This window comes from Panthera tigris, chromosome C1, assembly GCF_018350195.1.
Source record: "Panthera tigris isolate Pti1 chromosome C1, P.tigris_Pti1_mat1.1, whole genome shotgun sequence".
Taxonomy (NCBI): Eukaryota; Metazoa; Chordata; class Mammalia; order Carnivora; family Felidae; genus Panthera; species Panthera tigris.
In genome coordinates, this window is record NC_056667.1 from 215,327,415 (window position 1) to 215,337,006 (window position 9,592).

Consider the following 9,592-nt stretch of genomic DNA (forward strand, 5'->3'; position numbering starts at 1 on the left):
GGGTCACCTCCCCTCCTCCCACCCCCACCCCGCGCGCTCCCAAACCCCTTGTCTCTTTCCATGGTGTGGCCGGGCTCGGCTTTTGTCATTCAGAGCCAGGGCCGCGCTCCTACCCCGGGGTCAGGCGGCCACTTCCAAACCCCCAAAGCGCTCTGCTCGCTGCAGGGTCGCCGCACCAGGTGCTCAGGCCGCAGTCGGGCTGGGGGCGGGGACAGAGGGAACGCGCGGGGCATCTGAGTGACCAGAGCCCCGGCCGGGGGTGGGGGTGGGGGGGGCGAGGGTGGGGGAGGGCGGCTTAATGGGATCAGGTTGGTGTAATCCCATTTCAGCCTTTGTCCTTCTGACGGCCGCGGAGACCGAGCTGGGGGGGCGGGCCCTTTAAGAAGACGCGCGGCCACACCAGAGACAGACCAGCACGACAAAGGCCCCGAGGGATCCAGTGGCGGGAAACCAGGAGATGAAGGCGGGTGGAGGAGGGAGGGTGGGCGCCCAGCGTGACGTCGCCTCCAACGCTGGGCCCTGCCTCAGGCATTAGCCTGGACCCCAGGCCTCTCTCTCTGGCCTTGGGCGCGCCTTTGGGCAGGGCCCCCGACTGCGGGCGCAGGACCCGGGGTCGTTACCCCAGCCAGGCCGCGCGGGCTCGTGAATCGCACGCGGGACGGGCGGCCGCGCCCACCGACGGCCTCCCTGCCCCCTTCGGGCTCTGAGCTGCGGGGCCGGGGGGGGGGGGGGGTGCGGGTTCAACCCCACCTGCTCCTCTGTCCCTTGAGGCCCCAGGGGCGCACGTTGGTTCGGGCAGGGCAGACCCTCCTCGCGCCCGGACGGCCTCTCCCTGAGCTGCCCGGGCCTCAGCTTTCCCCTCCCTAGCCTAGCGCGTCTCCAGCTCCGGGGCTGACACGCGGAGTCCTCGGGGCCTGTTGCAGGCAGAGCGCAGAGGGTGGGCCTGCGCGCGGCGGTGGGAGAGGGTAGGCCAGGGCCCGAACACTGGTGCCGCGGCTTCCCGCGGGGGAGGTGGGGGTGTTCGTGGTGAGCTGCGGAGGGGGTCATCCCAGAGACCAGAGTGGGCGTGGGGGGTGCGCCCGCACGATGGAGGTCGGGGGTGTGTGGGGAGATCTCAGAGGCCAAACGGGGCGAGTGGACACGGACCACGGGGTGGGGGGTGGGGGGTGGGGGCCGGAGATCAGACTCTGGGCCTCCACGCAGTGGAGAGGAAACAGGGTGGGGCACAGAGGCGCAGGCCCCTCGAAGGGGCGTCCGGCGGTCCACGAGTCGGGGGAGCCCCGAGGCGCAGACCCGAGTGCGCAGTGGGCGCTCGACTTCGAATGGCACCCGGAACGGCGTCTTGGGTTGCTCCAGTGGGGTGGGACTCTGGAACCCCTGAGCCCGGGATCCGGGAAAACCGAGAAACCCGGCGGGGCCGGGCTAGACGGAGCCGGTTAAGCGCACAGCTGCAAAGACGCTACCACTGCACGCCCACACCCACCTGTGCGCACACATCACACCCGTGCTCGCCGTAGAGCCCACCGCGTGGGGAGGGGGAGGCGCTCTCAGGGACCTTGGGGTCGGAGCTAGAAGGCTGAGAGCCCTCGGGGCAGTACCACTCGCCGGCCGGAGGGGCTGCGATTGAGGGGCAGCCTCGCTCGGTCTGGGGGCAGGGGTTCCTGAGACCCAACTCGGGCGTTGACCGTGGCGCTCTCGCCCCACCGGCGCAGGCCTCGCCGGGCATCCACGGCTGCGGGCCTGTCCCCTCCTCCGGGCGCGGAGCTGACGGGGCGCGCCCCGCGTCCAGTGCGCCGCCCACCCCGCTCTCCCCCCTCCCCCCCGTGCCACCAGGCTGGGCCGCAGCGCCGGCAGGACACTCTAGGCCCAGTCACCCCAGTCCTCGGGCCAGTCGGGAGCACGCGCTCCCTGACCTTTCCCCCAAAGCCACGGAGGGCGGAAGTCAGCTTAGGTCTCTCACTTCTGAACTATTCAAATAGGCAATCAATTTTTATGATGTAATTTATAATTTATGCAGGCTGTCTTCATACATATGGTGTTGCTTTTGTGTGTCGGGGTTTAGGTGCTTTATTACTCTGACGGTGTGATTTGCATTCATGTTTGGTTACTAAGATCATATTTCTCCTGTTTGCACCATAAGGGCCCAAAATGAAGATGGATGCCTCCTCCCTTCTCCCCGGGGCCGCTCCCGGTACACCCCAGACCGCAGCTCCCCCCTAGACCCCCGGAGCCCGGCTACCCGAGGGCCCCGGCGCGGCCGAGCTTAGGGGGAAAGAGGCCCTGACTGCCGGGGCCTTCCAGGAAACCCTGGGACTCCAGAGGGTCCAAGCAGGCCGCCTGCTCAGACTGCCTGCGCTTGAGCAGAGGCCTGGGGTCTCCGGGGACAGAAACAGAGGCCGGTGTAAGGGAGCCTCCTTCCCAGGGAGGCCGGGGCTGGGCGCGGGCAGGCCACTCAGCTGCGTTGTCACGCGAGTTCCCCAGAGGTGAGAGGAGAGCGAACGGAGGATGACTCTACTGCAGGGCCTTCGGAAGCTGGGCTCCAGCCTTTTGGGGATGGCCACTGGGGTCCAGGAAGGCCCAGGATCTAGGAAGCTGGTGACCAGATCCTGAGGCCCATCAGAGTGTCGTCCCACCCCTCCCCACACCCCCCCCCGCCCGACGGGCTTCCAGAGCATCCAGCACCCCCCTGCCAAGGGGGTGGGCGAGCGACTCCGCTTGGGACAGGCCGGGGGCAGAGGGAGCAGCAGCGGAGGCCCGGTGCTAGCCAGACACAGCCGAAGTGATTAAGCCAATTAAGCTCGAACAAACAGGCGCAAGGCTAAGCGAGCTTTGACCCCAAGAGAACCAGCGTCTTGGAATGCAGGTGCTCGGGCCAGCAGCAGGCCCAGTGCGAACTGTGCTCAGACAGCCCTAGACTCAGGATGATCTCGGGAGGCACACCAGGCCTGGAGGGCCCCCACTCCACCCCACCGCATGCTATCTAGTTGAAAATGTCCTGCACAGAACCATCCTGGGGGCTGAAGACTGGGAGGAGAAAGCTGGGTGTAGAAGCAGGTGCCACATCTCAAAAATTCCCTCGTGGGCTGGGGTTGGGGAAGATACAAGGGCTGGTCCAGGTCCAGGCCGCTCCAAGGATATCCCCAGCCCCTGCAGGGAGGGGAGGAGGAGGTTGCTTGGGGCCCAAGACCAATCTCAAGAGGGCTCTGCTCGAGGACCATACGGATCTGGCTTTGAGTTTTCAAAGTACCCTTGGTTCTCCAAAGGATGGGGGTCTCCCAGCTCGCAGGAGAGCTAGGGCAGAGGGTGGGGTGGCTGTTCCTTTGCCCCCCTCCACTACATAACCCTGCTCAGGTTGGTGGACCGGGGTGTGGACAGCCTGGGGGGGGGGGGCTCTAGCGGATGGTTGAGGGCGCAGGGCCGTGGCACTCCCAAGCGTAATTATTTGATCTGCAGATGTAAGTGGAATTTATTGTAACAACAAATATAGTGATGTCAAAACCCAACCTTGGATTAAAGCCGGCAGCCAAAGGGGAAGTGTATTAATTTCCAACAGCATCTCAGGCCAGAGCCTATTAGAACAAGCTATTCTTCAGGCCCCCCCATCAGAATTAATCATTGGGAGTTAATTTGAAGCTCAGACAAGTTGCTGTTAATTTAGTGCAGGGAGGACGGGATGGAATAAAAAGCTGAGGTGCTGGCCGAGCCTCGTGGGTCTCATTAATCAGCCAGCTGAGACGGCCTGGCTTGATTACAATTTGCAAAAAAATTCATTAGGGCCCGGGCGATTGACAATTTTTCTCTCTGCCTGTGATGTGACTCATTAGGCAGCCAAATGAAAGCCATGATGACGGCCATGATGACAGCGGCCATCAAGCTCCCGCTTGTTTATCTTCCTCCCCTCGGCCTGTCTCCCGGGCCTCGGCCTCCGCACCGGGCTCTCGGGGGCGCCCCGGCATTCAGGGGTTGGGGAGGAGGAGGGGCAGCTTCCCCAGAGGGCAGAGGGGCTGGTGGTGGTGCCACCTCTGCAAGGCTGGGGGAGCCCCAGGCCCTCTCCTCCTGCTCCCAAAGTGCAGCTAGGGAGGGCGGGGGAGCGTGGTCCCCCCGCACACACCCCCCCCGGGGGGGGGGTGAGGATTCCTGAAGGTGGCCCCCAGTTTCTAGGGAACTTCACTTCCCCGCAGGGTTTGTGTCGCCAAGGCTCTGAATCCCTCTGTGCCCTCCATCCGTACCACGGGCTTTTGGAGAAGATGGGTAGGAGTTACACCTGTTACCCTGAAAAGGTATATGGGAGGTGGGGGCCCTCCAGAATCTGCCGGGGGGGTACCCCGCTCTCGAGATCCAGCGATCTTCCCCCAGGCCAAGAGTGCCGAGTGGGGGCGCCCCCGCCGGGGAGGCCGCCGCTCCCCGGTTCTGCGGCTGGGACCCTGCACCACCAGCCGCTGTTCCGCCGGGGCGCAGATCCATCCCGCCCAGGGACCGGCTGGCTCAGGTGTGCGGGGTGGGGGCGGGGGAACGGGATGTGGTGGGGGCGGCGTCTCCGCGGGCCTCAAATGCACGGTAGCGGCGTGTGGCCAGGGGAAACCAGCCCCAAGCAGATGACGCTCACGGGCGATCAGGGCGCGCTCACCGGCGGGCCACTGGAGGGATCGGGGGGAGCGGCCGGGCCTCGCGGACCAGGCGCCAGGGCAGGGAAAGGCCCCAGGGCTCTAGGTGGGGGACAGGAAGGAGCCCCCAAGCTCTCCGCGCCCCGCAGAGCCGGCCGAGGCCTTCGGAGGACCGGCCATTCCGTTTTATTGTGCTCAAAACCCAACTCTGGGCCATCTTCCGCCGCTGGAAGTCTTGGGAACAGCGGCGGGAAACGGTGACTTGGTCGCGTCCGTCCTTCACCTTGTGCCCGGAGTGCCGGTGGAGGCCTCGGTCCCCGCGTAAATTAAGCCAATACGAGTATTGACCTAGGGCGACGAGTCCCCCCTTCTTGGGCTGAGAGAGCCGCGGTGGGTACCGCGCGCGGCGGCTTCGGCCCCGCTCCCCACCGGCAAGGCCGAGGCCGGGGAAGCCTCTGGCTTCTCTTCGCCCTTCGGGCTGCAGGTTTGCTGGCCGCGGCCAGGGCTCTGGAGCCGCGATCGCTCACTCTCGCTCGCCCGCTCCACGCCCCCCGAGCACCCCGGGCCTGCCCACGACTATCTCCAGGGGGCCTGGCCCGGCGCTTCGGGGTCGGGAAAGGAGCGGGCGTCCCGGGCTGGGCTCCGGCGGTGGGGGCGGGGGGGGGGCGGGGGAGCGGGCCAGGGGGTCGGGGCACGCCCCGCCCGCGCCCCGTGGGCCTCCGGGCCGAGGCGGGGAGCCGCCCGGCTCTCAGGCACCCCCGCGGGCCCGCCGCCCACCCGCCGGCCTTCCTCTTCCCTTCCCCCGCTTTGTGCAGCCGACCGCCCCGGCGCCCTTGGGGTGGGGCGGTGGTCGGGTCCCGCCCCTCCGACCCCGCCCGCCGAGGGAGGTGCCCGGCCCGCTGGCGCTCACGGCCCGCCTCCGCCTCCGCGCGGAGCGCTGCCCGGAAGCCCTGCTCGGTTTGGTGGGTTTCTGCCCCTGTCGGAAGATAACGCCCGGAGCCTGATTTATGGGCCCTCGGCCCAGCCTGGGGAGCGAGCACCGCTTCTTTTCGGATCGGGGATGTGTGTGGGGGAACGCGTCTCCTCCCTGGCTGTGGTCGATTTAGAGCATCGGGAGTTAGTGGAAAGCCACCAGTACCCGCACTCGCTTTCCCTCCTCCGGGCGCCCGCCTCTTCCTCTGGCCCAAGTTTGCCAGCCTCCTAGGTAGTGGTTAGACCATGCAAAAGGGGGAGATGTCAGCTTTCTCAGGTGAAAGTGAGGCTCCCTGAAATTTATAACCCAGCTAGAGCTCTTGCTCGCCAATTAGAAACCTGGGAAGGCGCGGGGTGTGTTGTGTCCCGCCAGCCTGCGGAGACCAGGACAGGGGACTTTTATCCAGTGCTGGTCCCAGACCAGCTGCCTGGCCATTCTCCGGTGGTGCCCTGTAAACACTCAAATCTGGACACACTCACGAGACCCAGAGATTGGTCTTTTTTTTTTTTTTTTTTCCTTCTCTCTCTCTCTCCTTTTTATTATTCACAAGACTGCGATTGTTTAAATGTCATAACTTATAAGAAAATAAGCTACATTGAAATAAATTAAAGACAACAGAGACGTGCTTCCAAACATGGCTCAGATAGGATGTGCAACCCCAGGAAAGAACGCCAGGCAAAACCAAAGCAAAGCAAATTTCCAGGCTGCCCCCAAAACGTCTGCTTTTCGGTCAACTTAAAAACAAAAACAAAAACAAAAAACAAAACAAAACAAAACAAAAAACCAAAAGAGAAACAAAAACGAGGGTTTGTTCTTCAGTGTTATGTTTACCTTTGGAAAAGTATGGAAAGGTGGCTGCTATCCGTACAGCAGAGGTTCTGTTTTCTTCTGGAATGTGAGTGGAGAACATTACAGGGCAGTTTGGTCCTCTAACTTTCAAAATACTGCAGCTGAGATCCAGTTTATATAGATATCTATGTACAAAGTAGGATAGTATAATAAATATTTACTGTGTCATCAGGCATCAGGTAGAGCTGTAGCCCCTTCGAAAGCAGTCTTCAGCCTTCTGAAGGAATATACTCTCAGTGTGCTTGGGATGTCCAAAGTTGGGTGGGTGTGTGTGTGTGGGGGGGGGGGGGTGACTTTGAGTTTCGCTTCAAACATGGCAGAGGCCACCGTGGTTTCCTTCCAGAGCTGTAGCTTCTCCAACGGCGGTCCAGGCCCTGGCTCTCCCTGGGCCCTCAGGGTCGGGCCTGCTCCAGCTGCTGATGCTGACTTCTGATCGCGAACCTGCTGACGTGGACGGGGATGGGGACGACGATCTTGGGGTTCCTGGAGGGCTCCCCTGTCTTGGAATTGGCGTTGCCAGCCTTCACCCGTTTCCACTTGGCCCGGCGGTTCTGGAACCAGATTTTCACTTGCACCTCGCTGAGTTTGAGGGCGTGGGCGATCTGCGAGCGCTCGGTCAGCGACAGGTACTTTTTGCAGTGGAACTCCTTCTCCAACTCCAGCAGCTGCTCACTGGTGAAGGCAGTCCGCCGCCGCCGGTTCTTGCCCGTGGACGTGGTGCTGCCCGCGGCGCCGCCGCTCGGCGGGGCCTCCTCCAGCCCGTGGCCGGGGTCTTCCTCCTTGTGAGCCGCCTGGCCGGTCAGATTGTCATCCGAGCTGTAGTCCAGATCGCTCTCCAGCGAGAAACTCTCCTCCTTGCCCTTCGGGTCGTCTTCCACCTTTGACTCGTCTTTCCCTTGCCCTCTGACAGCCCCGACTGAAAGCAAAACCAAACGGCGTTTTATTACATTTCGCACACTGGCCTTCTTCCCCTTCCCACCGCCACTCGGGCCTCCCCCGCCCTTAGCGGATTGTCTTTCTATGACATTAACACATTGTGATTTCCTGGCCTTTGAGGGGTAGAGAAGGGGGGGGGGGGGCGTGAGAAAGCTCAAAGGAGGAGAGGAGACAGGACAGGCGACGGCCCTTTGCCCACAACCATCACTCAAGGGGCCGCCAGGCCGCGTCTGCACCCTCCCAGCCTCCGGCAGCTTAAGGCAGAAGTTAACAGGAGGCGTGAGGCCCAAGACAGCAGCATCCTCTTTGTCCCTGGGGTGGGGGCTGGGTGAGGACTGAAGGGGGAAATTCACGATCCATCTTGCCTCCCCCCACCCCCCAGTGAAGATTCAGTGAACCTCGATTTCATCGCAGCCAAAGTGGGGCCACAGGGAGGTGGAGATCCCAGACCGGGTCTTTTTTTTTTTTTTTTTTTTTTAGGCAGATGATGTTGGCGAAAGGGAAGTTTTGTAGCCTTAGGAGAAGTTCCCACAAGACACCCCAACACACACGCAGACGCACAGCCTCCCGGGAATCGGGTTCTCCCGGGCAAGCACCAAGCCCAGTCAAGGGGGTTAATAGGTCTGGGCGCCCCTGAGCACACGCACGGTTGAGACGCGCAGCCCAACCCGCCAGCCCTAAAGGCTGAAACTCATCCAGGACCCCAGGTCACGGCGCGCGGGAGGGGGGACAGACTCCTCCAAACTCGCCGCCGGACAGACGAACAGCCGCCCGGCACAGCAGCTGGCCCCGAGGGCTAAATGCTACTACCCCTAAGCCCTAGCTTGTTGCTCGGCTCTAAATGCCCCCCGGAGGCCTCGCGGCACCGCTCGGCCGCGTCCTCCCGCTGCTCCGGAGAGGGGGGCCGGGGCGGGGGGTCGTGTGGGGGCCTTGGCCTCGCCCCCTCTGCGCCCGCGGGAACCCGGAGCGGGCTCGCCCCCGCCCCCCCTCCCGCCCCCGCGCCCCGGCCGCGCGCGCCGCCGACTCACCGAGCGACGCCTGCACCGCCTCGGCCGCGGAGAAGGCGAGCAACGAGCCCTCCTTGGCCAGGAAGGCTTTGCCGTCCTCGGTGTCGGCTTGCAGCGCCTCAGCCTTGTCGAAGTTGCCGCCACCCGGCAGCGGCTGCGGCGCGAACTTGCGGGCGGCCGCCGCCTCCTGGTGCTGGGGAGACGCGGAGAAGCCTCCGGGCAGCGTAGCCATGAGCGTGGAGGTGAGCGCCATGCCCTGCGCCAAGCTGGAGCAGAAGCCGGTGGGCAGGCTGGGGATCTGGTGGTGAGGGTGCGCGGGCGGCAGCGCGGGCTGCAGCGCGGCCTGGGGCAGCGCGGGCGGCGGCGGCGGCGGCGGCGGCAGCACCACCGGCCGGTAGGGCATAAACATGGGGTAGCCGGTGTAGACGAAATGGCCGGGGCTGGGCTGCGGCGGGCTGCCGATCAGCGAGTCTATGCTGAAGGCGGTACTACTCCCCAGCGGGCGCTGCATCATCATCAGCGACGGCGGGAACGCTGCGCTCATAGACGCGCTCGGAAGAGGCCAGCGAGAGGCGAAAAGTCCCCGCGCCGCGCCGCCGCCAGGAAGCCCGCCGGGCGCCGGGAGCACAGCCGGGTGCGCCGCGCAGGGGCCGAGCCGGACCCTGAAAGCAGGCGCCGCCGACCCTCAGCCCTGAGCGGGTTGCATGCCCGGCGGGAGCGGGTGCGGGCAGCGCGCGGGGTGAGGTCGTGAGCTCCGGAGTGGAGAGGGCACCCGGGCCCCGCGGGCTCGCTGGAGCCGCTGCCCGCCTCTTGCCCGTCGGAGCCCGCGCGCGTGTCGTCTGCCCCCCTCGGCCCCGGCTCGCAGCCGTCAGTGCGTCCGTCTGTCCGATCCGCAGTCCGTCGCCTCCCGCGGGCCGCTGGGGAGCGCGCGAAGCTGGCGCACTTGTCTTCGGCGGGCGCCGCCAGCACCTTTAAATCGCGCTCCTCTTTCTCATTCACATTTTGCCTGCTGCCCGGCCGGGCTTACGTCACGTGGGGCCGGGCGCCACCGCCTATTGGCTGCGCCGGGAGGAGGCGGAGCGAAAACGGGGCTCCGCCCCTTCCACCCGGGCCGGCCGGGAGCGGGCTGCGGGCGCCGCCGGCGGAGCGCGCGGGCCCGAGAGCCGGAGCCTGCGCGCCGGGCCCGCGCCGCGCAAACTTGAAAGGGGCTGTTGCCTCCAAAG

General features: G+C 64.9%; 1 protein-coding gene across 2 annotated transcripts; it reads right to left on the bottom strand.

Moving 5' to 3' along the window:
• Positions 1-6,721: 6,721 nt before the first annotated feature.
• Positions 6,722-8,913, bottom strand: GBX2 (gastrulation brain homeobox 2). Of its 2 annotated transcripts, none has more exons than XM_042997769.1 (2): positions 8,391-8,913; positions 6,722-7,342 (listed from the first exon to the last, which is right to left on the bottom strand). In XM_042997769.1, exons 1-2 carry the CDS (start codon positions 8,911-8,913, stop codon positions 6,819-6,821), a joined length of 1,047 nt encoding a protein of 348 aa, XP_042853703.1. In that variant the 3' UTR covers positions 6,722-6,818. The 2 variants fall into 2 exon arrangements, with proteins under 2 accessions (XP_042853703.1, XP_042853704.1); XM_042997770.1 differs by having other exon boundaries at positions 7,152-7,342; positions 8,324-8,913.
• Positions 8,914-9,592: the final 679 nt, after the last annotated feature.